This window comes from Myripristis murdjan, chromosome 12 (assembly GCF_902150065.1).
Source record: "Myripristis murdjan chromosome 12, fMyrMur1.1, whole genome shotgun sequence".
NCBI lineage: Eukaryota > Metazoa > Chordata > Actinopteri > Holocentriformes > Holocentridae > Myripristis > Myripristis murdjan.
The window spans coordinates 23466352-23483281 of record NC_043991.1 but is presented as its reverse complement, the minus strand read 5'-3'; the positions used below and the strand labels follow the sequence as shown (position 1 = coordinate 23483281).

The following is a 16930-nucleotide window of genomic DNA, read 5'->3' as shown; positions in this document are numbered from 1 at the left end:
TCTGGTGCATTTCTCTTGCATTGTACCTGCAAAAGCAGATTTCATCGATCTTGCTCAGACTAAGCGGTGATGCTCTTCCAACCCGCCACAGTGACTTTTCCGTTTCATGGCCCATTGGCTTCTGCATCATCCTAGGAAAATTGGTATGGGCATTAGCCGGCAAGCACTGGGGCCAACGTGGAGTACAGCAGCTGTGAAACTGCAATGCTGGGGACTACAGACAGACAGGCAGATGGCCATGGTAATGGCTCTGTCTGCCACATGGTAAAGGAGACGAATAAAGAATTCATGTCTGCTATTCATCAGAGAATCATCAAAGCATCAGACAGTAGATAAAGGAGATCGTTTTCAGTTTTGACCATTTTTAAAAAACAAAATCATGTTTGTAAGAAAACCCCATATATTGTTTAGGGATGCAAGTCATATTCACCACCAGCAAAAAAAAGTGTTTCCTAAACATTTAACTTATCACTAATCGAAAAGAGGAATTCATTTTTGTCACGCCAAGTATTTGATTTATGTGCTATAATTTCCCCCGTTTAAAGCTGCACTAGGCAACTTTGCATGTTAGTGAAATCCAAAAAGAAGTGAGAGTTTAATACTTGCACATCAGTTCCCTGAGATCATATCAGTAAACTGCTCAAACTCAGGTTTTATCAAGTGCTGATCTGTGATGGTTTATATCAAAGGACACCAAAGGAATGAAAAAGGCAAAAAATGTTTTTGAATCCAGCTTTCCCGAAATTAGGTGCTCCTTCACTGCTGCTGACGGCTATGTATTTCACTCCTAAGTGTTGATTTATCATATCTTATAAGGCTGTTTAAGATTTCTCAAAAAAATGTAGAGTCTGCACACAGAGGGAAATCTTGAGCCCAATATTTAATGACAGATCTCATCAGGATTTTATCTTCATCAGGATTTTATTTATTTATGCTTTAAGTTGTTGCCTTGTCCTGCACGTGAGCATGTAAGTAGATGTGCATGTTCTGCTTTTTTGTCACAGATTTCCTCTATGTCCAAACCCAACAACAAAAGTTAATTTGTGCAAATGGGATGCATCTATGCACTCTCCATTAGAGGTAAGAGGTTGGATGGAAGCTCTTCTCTTTGCAGCTGCAATTTGTGATTTACACTAATAATGTGGGTGCTTCTTTTAGTGTAAAAAGCAAACCTTAAATCTCAAACGATGAACACGACGGTGAAATGAGGCCACTTTCTCCTTTCTTCCAGACTAGAAAAGACAAATCAAACAAAGACATGTCAAACGCCGGTCTGGGCTTTTTGTGTGCTGTTAGCTTCAATATATGCCCATAAGGAGAACAAACAGCCTGCGTCAGCACTGAAAGCCAAAAACCTGATGCTGTGAGACCATCCCTGCGCACTCAGTGTGCTACTCAGTATCACATTTCAGAGATTTTACAATCTCATCAAACTCTCATTATTGTAAAGACCTCTAGCTCTCCTTGTCCCAACATTGCATGGGAATAATGTGGCTTTTAATGTGGCTTTTAAGAGTCAGCCTAGACATACTGCAGGGATCATGAACACACTTTGTCCTCTAAAAACATGGATAATTACATGAACAAGACATTTGGTTAAGCGCTGTGTCAAGGTTCGTTACAACTTCATCCAAAGTTATATGTGCTAAATCATCCTCTGTCCCACACTGTGTTATCATCCCACTGTGTTGCACCAAACTCTTGCAGCCATTTCTTAAATCATGCATAGGTTTATCATCATAAGTGCATACATCAAAGAGTTGCATCTGAGAAACAAGGGACATTATCTCTTTTCCAACTGCCTTATTGACTGAGAAGAGTTTTTTATGATTAACAACATATTCAGCAGGGCAGGGTTTTCCACAAAATTTTATATTCCGGTCCCTCGAGTTGACTTTGATGGAGGCATGAAGTCATTTTGAAGTCATTTGAAGTCGTTTTGCACTAGGCTCCCTGATGATGTACAAACATATTTTGGTTTGGGTAAAGTATTAAATTGTTAGATGTCACATTTGCACTTGAATTCTTCACATTACAAATCACAAATGGGTTCAAAGTGGTGAGATTAAAACACGAAGTTAAATCATCAGTCGTAATTATTCCTCATTTTGCTGAAGGCACCCTGGACGCCACCCAAGCAGCCCTGGAGGTTCCTAGACACTAATGTGAAAGCCACTGCACCAGGAATATGCTATAGACAATGACTTGACTGAAAGAGGCACATTTCTACCTCTGCCTGAGCCAGAAATAGCATGACACTGTATCCTTCTTGCTAATGGACACAGTCAGAGAATACTAATACCTCTGCGCCCAAACGGAGACAAACTGCTAATCCCAGTTTGGCAGATGTGTTTCACTCAGAGAAATGCCCCACAGAAGGATACCCGAGGCACTCGCTCCTTTCCTCTCTATCCTATGCAGTTTCAAATCATTCATTTTTCCTGCGCTGTCACGGAGCTGGTTGCTGTGACCAAAAGCACTGGGGAATAGTTGCATCCTGTTTACAGAAATCACAAGGCATGCCAGAAAACCTTAGGGGGCTGATTCATGACTGCATCTTTGTGGCATCCCTTCGTGCACGTGTGTATGTGTGCGTGTGTGTGGCTGTGTGTGCTGTATGCTGAACTATCATTGTTTACAGTCAAGGTCAGGGTATCTCTTCCCACTGACTCTTGGGTATGGTCAGAGTTCCCCGACACAGTGTGAGAAAATCCTATTAAGAGATTCTCAAAGCCAAAATGTCTCAAGTGCTTCTTGACAGCTCAGACCAAATGCACTGATCAAATACAGCCTAAATATGAGCGGATGGAAGTGGGTATGATTATTAAAACATATCAAATAAATTCTAGGCTTTATCTCATTCTCTTTATCTAACTTTATTTGTTTTCTTGTACGCATAGCATCTTGAAACTGTCAATTAATAATCACATCCCTTTGTTTTTGGGCGTTCTTGTTCTTATGTCCTTGTTATGATGAAAAAAAAATCATTAATATTACATAACTGGCCCAACTGCTCATTTTAGAGACTGTAGTTTATTTATGAGCCTTCATCAATGCAGCCTTTCACTTGACATGGCATGAGACTCAGGGGACAAAGTGGCAGTCTTTCTGGAGGTTACATTTTGGGCCTTTGTCACACAAGTGAAACTCAAGTGAACACACACACACACACATACACACACACACACACACACACACACACACGGGGCAGAGGGTGCAGTTTTGGAAAGCAAAGCTGTTTTGGAAGTTTTTGGACAAACTAGTCAGACGTTTGGTATTCATTTCCTACAGAGGCTTCACAAGCTGCATTTCCATAAAACATGAAATAATTGCAAATGAATGATTAAATGCCACAAATAACCAAGTGAATTAAGGTGCATTTCCACCATCTGTTTAAACGAATGAGGGAATGATAATGTAACGTTGCTACTGGCAACCAGTGTATTTACAAGCTACATGGCTGTGCCTGGTTTTGCAAAGATGCCTTTTTGCGTGTATACTTACCAATCTTCATAAATTGCCACATCTGCGCTGCTGTTTCCCATGTGATATTGCTATTCCATTCATTGCATATGAGAAAAAGCAATGTATTTATTTCTTCATCTGTCCACCTCAACCTGTTGATATTACATCTGCAATGACAGCCAGCTCTGTCTGTATAGTCAGAGTCAAAGAGCAATCGGTCATGGAATTAAATCTACAGTATGTGCATGTCCCATTTTTATGCATTTCCATCACAATTTTATTCGACATTTGCTGTTTCCATTGAGCATGATGCAATAAAATATGCAGAAGAAAAGGTTGATGGGAACCCGGCTACAGTTGTCATAAATGTCTTAGCAGCCACATGCATCACCATTTCTACAGTGGACAATAATTTGCCAGCAAAAACAACATATAGCTGTTGGTCGTTGAAAACATCACCGATATTGCCAGATGATTTTGGATTAAAAGAATGCAATAGTATCAACCCTTAACAGTCTTACTCAAAGCAAGAATCTGCTCTCCACTGTAATTATTTACAGTTTCGTTTGAGGGAAAATGCTAGTGTGTTCTTGTGGCACAGGCCTGTCCCAGCAGTGCCGTTAGGCCCAGGATCAATTCATCATGTAGCAGGAGGCCTGTGACGGTGAAGGGGCCGTGGCACAAGATCGGCAACGCACAGCAGGTGACTGTCAGCAGATGGGTGTGTCAACTCTGCTCGGTGATTTATGCTGTACAGTATGTGTGTCTGCGGGTGGGTGGGTGCACTTGTCTCATGCGCCACATTTGACATAACAGAAGTTTTAGTGAACAGTGTTATAATGCAATGTGTCCTTACAAGCGTATAGTCCTTTAAGTAATGCCGATATTCAAAGAATCAGGGGACATTTAGTGTGATATAAATTTACAGTGAAATACAGGTCCTCCACACACTTCACATACGTAAAGTTAGTGGTGCTGTTGTACTGGACTGCATTTTATTCAGGGGTGTTTCCAGTATTCTGTCCCCCTCATGCATAAAATATAGGGAAGACAAAAAAATAGAAACATCTCTCAATATAATGTAGTCCAGTACAAGACCTCTGCAAACTACAAGCTCAATAATACATATAGAATTAAATTTATACATTCTCCACAGAGTCAACAAAAACTGAACATTATAAACTGTCTTAAAGGGTAATATTTATGGCAGAGCTTTTGCATTTAATTGCATTAGGTTGCGCAGGTGGACCTAACAAAGTAACCACTGAATGTATATTGTGGCAGCCTAATGTAGTAGGATCAGTTTTTCAAATTTTATGTTATCAAATGTAGACAATTTCTGTACATTCACTGACTATTTTTACACCATCATGACGAAAGAGAAAGCAATGTGTGGTAAGGGAAATAATGAGAGTTACAGACAGACTCACAGCTGCCTACAGTATTTCTGTAGGATCGCTGCTTACGAATATATGCTGCCCAGATGATGCCATAACACTGTTTAGTCAGTAGTATAACACACCAAGTATATGTCATCTATTTTAGTTGCTATTTTTATACAGTAGATAGTGGCTAAATCATTCTACGGCACCAAAAACACATAGGCTACTGACTGTAGGCTGTACTATGCAGTTTGGAAGCGAGGGGGGCTATGCTTACACAGGTGTTTGTGCATCCACATGCATGTGGGACATGCCTGCCTTGGCTGTGCACGAAACCAAAGAAAGTACCTGCAGCACCACAGTAGCCCTGCTGCATTGCTCCACTGCTGACTGGAACAAACTGCTGGGCTGCATCTGTTCCTCATCTGGACCTGTGGGCTGTTTGGACAGTCACCAGGCCAAACACAACCAGGACATCTGATAACGTGGCAACGCTTAAATCTGACAGCACTGGTCTCAGAATAGTAGCATACATCAATGAATTATATGGGTTTCTTAACAGTCTCTTATGCATTTGAAAACAATATGTTTGGCGGTGGCGGGGGGTGTATTGTAGGTGTGTATGTGCGTGTGTGTGTGTGTGTGTGTGTGTGTTAATGCATAAGTTCAGCCTAGGAGATTTATTGCACGTGTGATGTGCATTTGTGTGTAAAAGTAGCTGCAGACACACAACTGATCACCTGTTAGATGAAATGCCGTGAAACTAATGTTCAGCAGCCTATGTTGTTTGAAGGTGGTGTTGTGTTCTGAAATGTTTCAGAAAAAGGAGGGTCACTGGAGGGACACTGGTTAAAAGAGGTCTTTGAAGCCTGTATGTCTCAGTAAAGGTCATATGGATATTATGCAGCATGGGGGGAAAAGGAGAAACAAATTCCACGTTACATAATTCAGGTCATACGCTCCAGGGATGAATATTTCCACAACTGGGAAAAGGAACACTTAACTTCCCCAAAATATGAATGTTGTCTACTAAGAAAGGAAAGGGCAACTGAGCACAAGACAGTATTCATGCTAAACTGGCTTAATGGTAAGAAATATACACTTTAACCAGAGGACCCTGCAAGATGCAATGTTGGCAATTATTCACTCTGCTGAGGTGCCTATGAGCAAGGCAGTGAGTACCCAAAGGACAATTTACTGTTCTATTACTGGCCATGCTCTCTGACAACTTGATGGAGAGGGGGAAGAAAATTTACCTATGAAGATTATAAGGTAAACCATTATTGAAGGGACATTAATCCATTTATGACTTTTATCGACCTCTATTGACAACCATTGATACACATTTTTTAATAACAGAGATGAGCAGGCTGGCTTATGGCAGCAGAGATTATATAACTGCGAGCAAGATGTTTCTGTTGATCTCAGCTGCTTTTTGGGCTTGAGAGCTACATCTGTAGCAGCGCTGACACGGAGGAAGCTTGGGTTCCACTACACAGTGCAGTCTGGAAAATCGATTTCAAAAGCCAGAAATCAACACCTGGAAAAGTAATACTCGAATACATGATACTTGGTGCTGATCAACAACTCCATCCGTCCTTGCATATATACTGTGGCTGTTTTGTGCTCTGAAGCAGTAAATATCTTACCTCTTGGGCCTTTATTTTGATCATCTTTGCCCTGTTTGCTGTGGCAGACAGGGGATCTATGTCACTTATTACTGCAGTGTTGTTGTAATTACTTTTATGTTCATTTTTATGGAGTAGATGATCAAACACAAACACCAACAGTGACTAAAGAATGAGGCTTTGTGATTGCCTTGAATATTGTGATTGTGATATTGTGTCGTTTGTGCTTGAGTTGACTCATATTTTTATCATCATCAGCTAAAACTTAATGTTGGATTTAAAAGTGGAGTAAAAGATAAAGAGGGAGAGGCACATACCTGTAAGCAGGTACGTGAAGGACAGATAGAAGGATGTAGAAGCAGGGAGGGAGGAAAGCGAGGAGGGTGAGTGGCAGAAAGATAGAACAGATTAGAGGTTTGGTCTCTGGTTTTGTTTCTTGGCTGGTGAATTCCACCTCCCACATTTCCTGTCATTATTTAAGTTCACAGTCCAGAAAGTTAAACGTCTCGTTGCCTCATTTATCTCCATCTGCCTCACACTCTATGACATATTTGCTTTTGTGGAAAAGCACAACACAACGCACTGATGGGATAAAGCAAACATAAAAAAAAGAAAAGAATATTGTTTTAATGTGAAAGGGGCACATTTTCCCAAAAAGTGAAGTTTCCTGTTATGACTATGATTTTTTTTTATTTTGCAGGGACATGGCTATTACTGTAAATTTACCCCAGATGAAACGCAGACAGTGCTATCTCTGTAACTCTGAACAGCTCACATTCACTTTTTTAAAGACTGCTCGCAAAGTGATGCTTGCAAAAGTGAGGGGCAAATCTAAAACAAAGCTTTTAAACCTTTTTTTGCAGATTAGAGTTGCTGTCCAGAGCCGGTAATGGAAGACCAGTCCGTGTCTCACAACAGTCCGCAGCACAGCGGAGGCCAAGCCCACAGCCAGGGAAGGTCAAACGTCATCAGGTGTGGGTGGCTGAGGAAGCAAGGGGGCTTTGTCAAGACTTGGCACACTCGCTGGTTTGTGCTGAGGGGGGACCAGCTCTTTTATTACAAAGACGAGGAGGAGACCAAAGCCCTGGTAAGTCACCCCTTTTTTTTCTGCCGCCACTCTCTATGCCTGGGGGGGTGACATATTCTTTGAGGGCATGACTACAAAGGACAAAGGGATATATAGCCATTACACCACAGCTATACTTATAGCTCAAGGTTATTACTGTAAACTTTGTGAAAAGCCAAGTTTCGAAAAAGACTTAAAAAAATAAAATAAAGCTTGACTTTGTGAAAAAAACATAACTAACTTGTAAAATCAACTGAAATAGAATAAAAAATATCCATGAAATATCATTTGTTTATGAGAATCTTTGGCTGTTTTTTTTTTTTTTTTCACAACTACTTAATAGTAATTATTTTTAGGAATTTTTTTTAGTATAATAACTATGTTACGGCTACATAGCATTAACTTTTATTGCAATTGGGATTATATGCTTTTGGAATAATAATAATAAGTAGTACAGGGCTAACATTTAGACTAAGACTTTCTAAATGTATTGAGCTATTCTTATCCACACAGTATGTCTTATGAGTGGTACACTAAGAGATGCCATTTGAGGGATACACAAAAACATGCAAATGTATAACAAGTCAGCATACACCCTCTTATGACACATGGAAAAATCTAGGTCAGTGTGTTGATAAGTTTTACCATCATAAATAGAAACTTCATAGCCAGAGAAGTACATCCCTTCCATTTGTTGTGTTATTCCTTTGAGGTCTTGTATTGGATAGGATTTTCAGGTTTCATACATTCTGGCATCTCAGTATAGCATGACACCTGTCACTTTCAATTCACTACTGCCTTGATTTTTTTTTTTATTTTATGGATTGAAGATATTTTTTCACTCTAAAATAATTTTACAAAGCTCTTCATACATGAACTGTCAAAACGTGGCAGGTAAAAACAAGCATTAAGTGTAATTTGTCATTCTTTATTTGTAAACACTGGATCAATAGAGACCTGCGTTATGAGTTATGGCATCAAAGTGCAAAACAAATTATTTTCACAGGCCATCCAAACCTTCAAAAATCTATGTGTGCATCACCATAACTGTTTAATTTTTAAAAAATCTAGGCTATAAAACCTGTGGGGTCTCAAAGGAGAAATATCTCATTTTACAAAGTATCCTGATACTTCTTTAGCTCATGCGGACACTTGAAATTGAGGACATACTTAATTAACAAAGGATTTAGGAATATATGCCTCTAAATTAACAGTGCAAAACTTATCATCCTGTGTTAAATACTTGATAATGCCCAGTAGAAATTGCAAAATGTTAACTGTCTCCTCTAACCATCATTTAACAAAGACTCTTCTATGGCTTGGAAACCTTCTACCCCACTTTTTATCTGGATTTCTTCACTTAAACACAAACGTACAATTGATTTACAGTGGAGTTTCATTTCCACCCACTGGGTTTTTAATGTGTATTAAATTTGAGGAGCATTTGTCTCCGTTTGAAGCCTCTGTTTCTGTGTCACTTGTATTATTTTGTGCAAGTTAGTCTGCCCTGCTTATAAAAACAAATGAGCAAATGCGAGAGGGCTTGTGTGTTTGTGCGTGCGTGTGTATTCATACTCCAAAATGTCACGATTTTAATCACAAAACAGATTCATGAAGTCTCAGACACAGATAATGCCACATCCCCGAGACGATAACAAGACCCGACTCTGATTCAAATTATTCAGGTTGTTTTGACTGTGTTTGCCTGTGCCGGTCTCACAGAGTAAACTGTTGTGTGCTTGCTTACGCTGAAGCAACACAGCATGAGTGTAATGAATAGCACGCAATGAGTAATTCAGACAATAAGGCCGTCTCTAAAGTTACTGTAACCAGGCAGCCTGTCTCACTGGGCATGTGTAGACAGAGAGAAGAAACAGCCCGACAGATCCTTGTTTGGATCCTCGTTGCTAAACAAAACCTCAGAAATGTGGAGATCTGGAAGACAAGGGATAAATAACACTGTAAAGTAATTCCAGCAAGTCACTTCAAAGATAAGGCACTGTATATTTTGGATGATGAAGACAAATTTGCATCTTTTGCCGCTGATGAATCTTGCATCCCTCCTTTGCTGCACCCAGGGATTAGTTTAGCAAGGCTTCAACTAACTGGACATTACAAGTCATAGAACAAGGAGCACATGAATATAATAGCTGCAAAGAAAACTGAACACCATACTAAATCAGTGCAACCGAACTGGCAAACACAGCGGCTATTTTACTAATTGGGATGACCAAGCCGAGTCGCTGTGTTTTAGAGAAAAAGTTCTTACTTATCTAACTGTGAGAACAACAAAAAAAAAAAAAAATCCTATTAAAAAGTGGTGGGAGAAGTGCAATATGAGGAGGGTGTATTATAGTGTGTGGAGTTGAGACAGATATTTTGAGAGGCTTTAACAAGGTGTCTGTTGTTCCCACTCTCGACTTGTGAATTTTGTAAATGATGTGTCATAGCTTGCAGTGCTACAAAGAGCCTCCAACCGGGAAGACAATCTTAAATATATACTTGAATTAAGTTCTAAAAAAAAAAAAAAAAAAAAAAAAACAGTATTCATATAGCTGTAGTGTTAGTCAAAGCCACATAATTTATCTGTCAGTGAGAGTGCTCGATCCCCTGTTGATGCTAATTAGCGTTTGGAGCACGCTTAATGTAAACATAAGTTGGGGGAAAAAAAATCGGGATTACATTTGATGTGTGCCGCTGCCGTCTGATGAAGGCATAAGTCTCAGCTTTGATCAAGGTCCTTTCAAGGTAATGCAGCTAGAAAGTCAAGGCTCAGGGTTTTTTTTTTTTTTTTTTTCATTTTTTCCAGGGGTTATCATCGCAGCAGATATTTGATTAGTCAAGTTATCTTGTCACGCACTTTTCTGCTTCATTTGCCTCCGCCTCGGCATCAACCTCAGAAGCTGATTTGACAGTTTTTGCCTTGTAGTCTCTTCATGGCAGGGGTTGATCTCAGGGTTTTTGATGTTTTATGGATGCAGCGGCTCTCTGCATGTCAATGGGACAGAAACAACTCATAATCTATGTTTGCTAAATTGCTGTAGTTTTATACTCTTATACTATTTTGCATTTGCAGCATTTTACATTACAATGAAATGGCGAGCATAAACTAATGTTGACTGGTGCTATTGTAACTGAGCTTCAGGTCATATATCCATTCCACACCAACAACATCCTATTTTCCAGGGAAAACTGCACAGCTGAAATTTCCTCAAACACGATCCTAATGCTGCTCATCCACCCACAGTTTGTTGTCTGGCTGATTTCCCAGTAACCTCAGCTCAGCCAAACCCAGACCACCTCTGCAATGGAAGCCTCTGAAGGTTGAAACTCCAGACCTGAAGATGGGCCACTGGCCAGACACAGGGAGAGGAGTTATTTTTCATAGCTATTTCTGTGTAGCCATTGTTCTTACGCAAAACAAACGTGGTCTTATAATAGGAGCACCGACTTTTGGTTTACTCCAGTTCCTCCGTGCTATGAATATGTATGGAAAATCCTGAGGGAAAGTTCTAGGTAACAGGTCATTGCAATAATTTACAGAAAATGACAGGAAGAAATTTGTTTCTCTCATGTCTTTTTTACCCCCTCTCTCTATGTTTATCCACCCAGAAATGTTATTCATTAGGAGCTCTTCAACTTCAGCTACCTGACGACCGCTCCACTTGGTTGCTTTGCCATTTTCCATCCTTTTTGGCCTAGTTTTGAAACGAAGCCAACATAAATTTCAGATACTTACTCCTAAAACTGCAACTTTTCTTTTTTTTTTTCTTTTTTTTTTTTTTTGTCTGCAACGGAAACCTTTCATAAAACTAGGCCAGGCACAGAGCAGGGTGTTCAAAGTCCTTAAATCTCTATGACCTGCAAAGCAGAACAGTATGGAACAGCACCAAAAAAAAAAAAAAAAAAAAAGGCACCCAAACAGAGCACATCACCCAACAGAGTGCAAGACAACTTAATGAACGGTTCCCAACTCAAGAAAGAACACAAGCGGGGCAAAAACTGAGAGCCTTGACTGAAATGGTTCCTAAACACCGGCTCCAAATGACTGTACCCTCTAGCACTGATATTAATGACTGTGACAGACAGACACACACAGATGGATAGACAGACAGACAGACAGACAGAATCAAAAAATGAGTGCATAAATGTGTCGGCACTTCCAGTATGTGTGCGGTGGCGTTATAACACCCTGTCCCCAGGCATGAACCACAAAATGTGATGATGTGCCGCTATATTTAGATTGGCTATTAATTACCCCTCTCATGTGATATGATGTCTCCATTTATTGGCTTACAGTAATTGCTGTCTGTGCTTTGGGTGCAGGAAAATCTTACCTGCTCTCTTGTCTGTCGAAATGACACAAGAGAAAGCCAAGATTGTTGAGACGTGGATATCCGCACATTTCAACACAGAGAAGTACTAAATTAGGTGATAATGAGGAGCGATTTTAATACCCGTCAGGCATGAGCTTTCTCACATATGCAATCTATTACACTGAAGCACACATGCACGCAAAATCACACTCATACATTACCCGCACAAACACAGACACACAGAAAAACACACTACATAAAGGCATAAAGACATACATACATGCAAACATCACAAGATACAAGCAAGTAATACTACAGTGGCGCTTTACAGTCTGTTTTGATGATGGTAATTGTGATGTTTTTGAGACGCACATAGTAAAAAAAAAAGATGAGTAGGTGGGATCTCGGCACCGTTGTTTTGTTATTGTCCCAGTAACAGTTCATGTTCATGTCTCATGCCGTCAAGCCAAGCCTCTCTGAGCCACGGGTGGAATGTCAAGAATGGGAGTCGGATGGAGGTGAAGGGTCAGTGAAGCGTGTGTGTGGGGCATGGCACATGTGGGCTTGGCATCGACATGCCGTCAGCCTGCCCTTACTTGCTCAGGCCCTTGTGAAGATACGCATATGCATGCACAAGCACGCATACACACACACACACACACACACACACACACACACACACATAAACATACTGAGATACACACAGACAAACGTCATTTGGCTGAGCCATGAACAAAGACTGCACTCATTCAGTGGATGAAAGGGTATGATTATTGTGATCCAAACCACTTACCATCTCATCTGTATGGTAATGAAGTAAGCAAGGTATTATGAATGAATGAGAGAATTGTGAATGACTACATTAAGCTCATTCATTTCATCATATTAATTGCAGACTAATGAAAATTTAATGTGGATGTCACTATTTAAGCCACAACAAGGCTCACAAGTTGGTTAATATTCATAAAAAGGGAGGGACAGTAAACTCAGGGACAGTGAGCTCAGTAAAAATGAGGTAAGGAAAGTAGCCGGCTTTAATTAAAAATTATATTAAAACAATCAAAAAAATGCTGAAAGTCCCCTGTTTCTGCATGAGCTTGCAACCCTCCGCCTTTGGCATTTAACAACACCCTATAAATGCCATTGCTGTTCCTTAATTATTCATGCTGCAATACTCTTTTATGTGCTGTTTACATTTTAACAGCACAACCACTGATATGACCTTTACTGCTACAGTAATTGTTAGAAGTTTAAAATGGGCTTGCTCATCAATATTTTAAAAGTCTAAAATGAATTGAAGGTGACTTTGACATACTTAGACAATCAATTATCTACAAAAAACCCAGTTCTGCATATTCTCTCACTCTTGAATTTTATATACGGGTTATATCTTGATATTATATTTTGTCTTTTCTTACATAGGCTTGATACATCAGGGCAGGAAATTAGTATTAATTTCCGAAGCTGTACTGCCAGTCAACTCACCAAAAGACATGCAACAGATATACTGTAGTTCTGCTTTTTAAATATGTATTATTCTATTTATTTATTCATTTTTAAGTTACAGTCTCCAGTGCCTGAGGTAGAGAGGATACTATGCACTGCAGTTCAGTTCAGTTCACTGGCCACATGCACAACAGGGGTCCAAGTTGGTATTCCAGGGCCAGGACCTTTTCTGCATGAGTGTGCAAAACTTGACTTTCCAGTGAACTTATAAAAGTGTAACCTGCACGCCAACCCACGGAATACTATTATGAATGTGCGATAATACTGTGATAGTATCTTACGCTGTTGTAATGCATAATGTTCAACACACACAACAAAGAGCCATAACAAAGTGAACAATCTTAACTTCACATTGGTGGACAGTCGCCAGCTGGTTGTGGCTACACTGGCAGATGTCTATCTTTGAAACTTCAGATCTTGCATTTCATCAGTGAAAGCTTGCATTGTGCATGTGTCCTTACGAGACTGATAATCAAAGTCAAACCTGTGAACTCATTTAAACCCTACAGCACATCTCAAAAAAAGTATTTCCAGAAATCCAGTTCAGTGTGAGGCAACCAGAGGTCTTATACCAGGGGTGTCCAATCATGTGCCATGGAGGGCCAAGAGGCTGCAGGTTTTCATTTCAACCAAGACCTCCACCAGGTGATATCTCTGATTAGTTCCTCCTTTCTGATACAAGGTGAGGTGATCAGTGAAGTCACCTGTTGGAGGTCTTGGTTAGAATGAAAACCTGCAGCCTCTTGGCCCTCCATGGCACATGATTGGACACCCCTGCCTTATACACTGCCACCAAGGGTACAGTGGAGCGCATACATGCACAAGGATGTAATTATATGCACTCGCAAACACACACACACACACACTCACAGGCTGTCACACACACTGTAAACACAAACACACATAAGCATAAACACATTCGCAGCATCTGAGCATTACAACACTTATCCATCAGCTCAGTCAGAAGACGTTTTCTGGGGTAACGACAGCCGCTAATGCACAGAACACACTTATTACACCAATATTATCAGTCCTGACCCTTACTCAATATGGGGCCACCACAACCAAATTTGAATTTTTTTTAAAATAATCTTTTGTACATTTTAAAGCAAAGACACATTGAAACAGTCTCATCTTTAGACCTACATTGATTTATTCCTGGCAAAATGCATGAGAACCCAAATCAATGTTTTGTCTAGGACCCTCGAATGTCTAGGGATGGCACTGAATATTATCTTACACCAGTGTGCTACAAAAGAACTGGCCACTGATGATTAGAACTACTAATCAAAATGAGTATTGTTACTTTGTAGAGAGCTGAAAAAGCCCCTCTTTTTTTATCACTAGCCCACACGCTGAACCTAAATTATCCAACACAGCTATACAGGAACATGACAGATTTGTAAGATATCTCTGTTTCAGATACATTATCAGCTCAGTGATTGGCCAGATCATGTTTTCAGGGGAAGTGGGCTAGAACAGGAGTCGTACATCATCTGCCACTTTGGCTGGCCATTAGTATACAGCAGTGCTGCAAGTGTTGTACTGACCTGAGTGTGTGGTAGTGACAGTACTGTTGGGTATTGGTGGCTCTGAATGATGGTGCAATATGCAGGTCACACAGTTGATGTATTCATGAGTGTTCACACAATATTCATATTTTCTTCATTTAGTCTGACTGAGCCTCTACATGACAGTGCTCTGTGCCTGTGTGTCAGTCTATCAGATACTGTATGTTTACCTATCTGAACCAAATAGCCTCAGTAATGTATCTTTCTTATTCAAGGACATTATCAAGGTAGTTTGTGATGGCTGGTAACAGAATGGATGAAAGGAAAGGAGAAAATGAAATGCAGCTCAGGTGGACATGAAAAGAAAAAAGTAAATTGAGTGCAACCAGCATCCTTGACCAGCAAGAATCAGCCTACCTGTAAATCTCTGACACACTCTAACACACAAAGCAAACCTGTATCCTTCCACCAGAAGAAAACACTCATTCCAAATGGAAGAGTCTGCTCCAGCTGCGTTATTGTTTTGTGTTTGTAGTGGCGAACTCGCACTGTGTTGCACCTCTAATGTTGTACATGTTGGATTTACCCAACTTCTGCATCATCAGTGTAATTAAACTACACAAAATGTTGTGTGAATGGCAGTAAAAGTAGTAGCCTAATAAATTTAAACAAATAGTCTGTATAAATTAACATTAGTCATTATTTTTGATATCTTTGGTATAGCAGAATTAAATGTCTAATTTGTAGGCTACATCTTCTGGTATCCAGTTAGCAGTCTTTTTCCCTAGGATTGTTGTCTATGACATTTTGCCCATTTATCCCTCTCTCCCTGGATTAGTGAAACAATGATGTGACAGTTAAGTTTGCTTCATTTACCTTTATGGTCTGTGAACCATTTAAAATCTCTGTGGACTGATTTTTAATTTGTAATCATTAAGGCATCTGGGCAGTTGTCTTAGTATTATTTACCGAATCATAGTTTTAATTTTTTTCTTTTCCTAAATATTTGCAACCATGGCACCATGTCTAACTACACAGCAAGAGCAGATGAGTAGGAATAAGCCTTCTCCATGTTATGAACTTGCGATGCCTTTTCCTTATGTTACATTATGCAAGGCGCAACAAAGGCTTGTGGAGTCATGTTCTAGTTTTGAAAGCTACAATATACCCTTGATTTCCAGCAGAACTCGCTGAGAGCCACAAGCTAATTTTACAAATAACATGCCAAACTCATATTTATGCCTAAGTGCATGCGCATAATTGGCTAGGACATCAGGTTTAGTATATAGTGCATTTCAATGATGTATTTCAATAATCTAGATGTAATAATCTACATCTACACTTGGGCTCCCATTTTGCTGTCCATAATTCTGTTCTCATTAATTGTCAAAAGACTCGATGTTTTCCATAAACACCTCTCATCATGTTGGTGTGACTGCACAGGTGAAGCCCAAAGTCCAGAGTGAGGGCAACCTTGAAATTAAAAGCCATCAGTGTGCAGTATGACCATCAGTATGTGTACACCATGTACACCGTGTAAAACCTTTACAATGTCACAATGCTTTGTATGTGATCCTCTTATATATAACTCCTATAAAATGTCAAATCTAATGAGTCCAAAATGGCATGGGGGCACTCACCTTTGAGAAGGTTATGAAAAAAAAAAATTACAGTTTGATCAGATGGTCTATTAGCATGTTTGCCACATAGTGATGACACTCCTCATCAAAGCTGTTGCACAAACTGTTGTGCACTGCAGAGGAGAAACAACACTAATGAGATACGCAGTGTATCTTGATAATACACAGCAGAAGTCTAAGTTGTTGGATTTACACAGTGAACTTGGACAACAAACTTATCCATACAGCTACCAAAGAGTAGAAGCATTGGAGTTTGGGAGAGATAAAGTTATATTTGGCCTAAGGCCTGAAAAAATATAACATTCAGGGCCCTATCTTACACCAAGTGCAAAGAAACACCAAGCGCAACACAAGCATCTTTGCTGATTTCCAACCGTCGCAATTTTGTTCCCACATTGTCTAAATAGCAAATGCAC

The 16930-nt window shown here is 39.8% G+C and overlaps 1 protein-coding gene across 1 annotated transcript in view; it reads left to right on the top strand.

The window, feature by feature from the left end:
• Positions 1-16930, top strand: part of arhgap24 (Rho GTPase activating protein 24) — an 80874-nt gene that overhangs the window by 6480 nt on the left and 57464 nt on the right. The window contains exon 2 of the mRNA XM_030064912.1: positions 7339-7562. Coding sequence (XP_029920772.1) covers positions 7365-7562 — 198 coding nt within the window. The 5' untranslated portion in view covers positions 7339-7364. The remainder of the gene's footprint in view (positions 1-7338; positions 7563-16930) is intronic.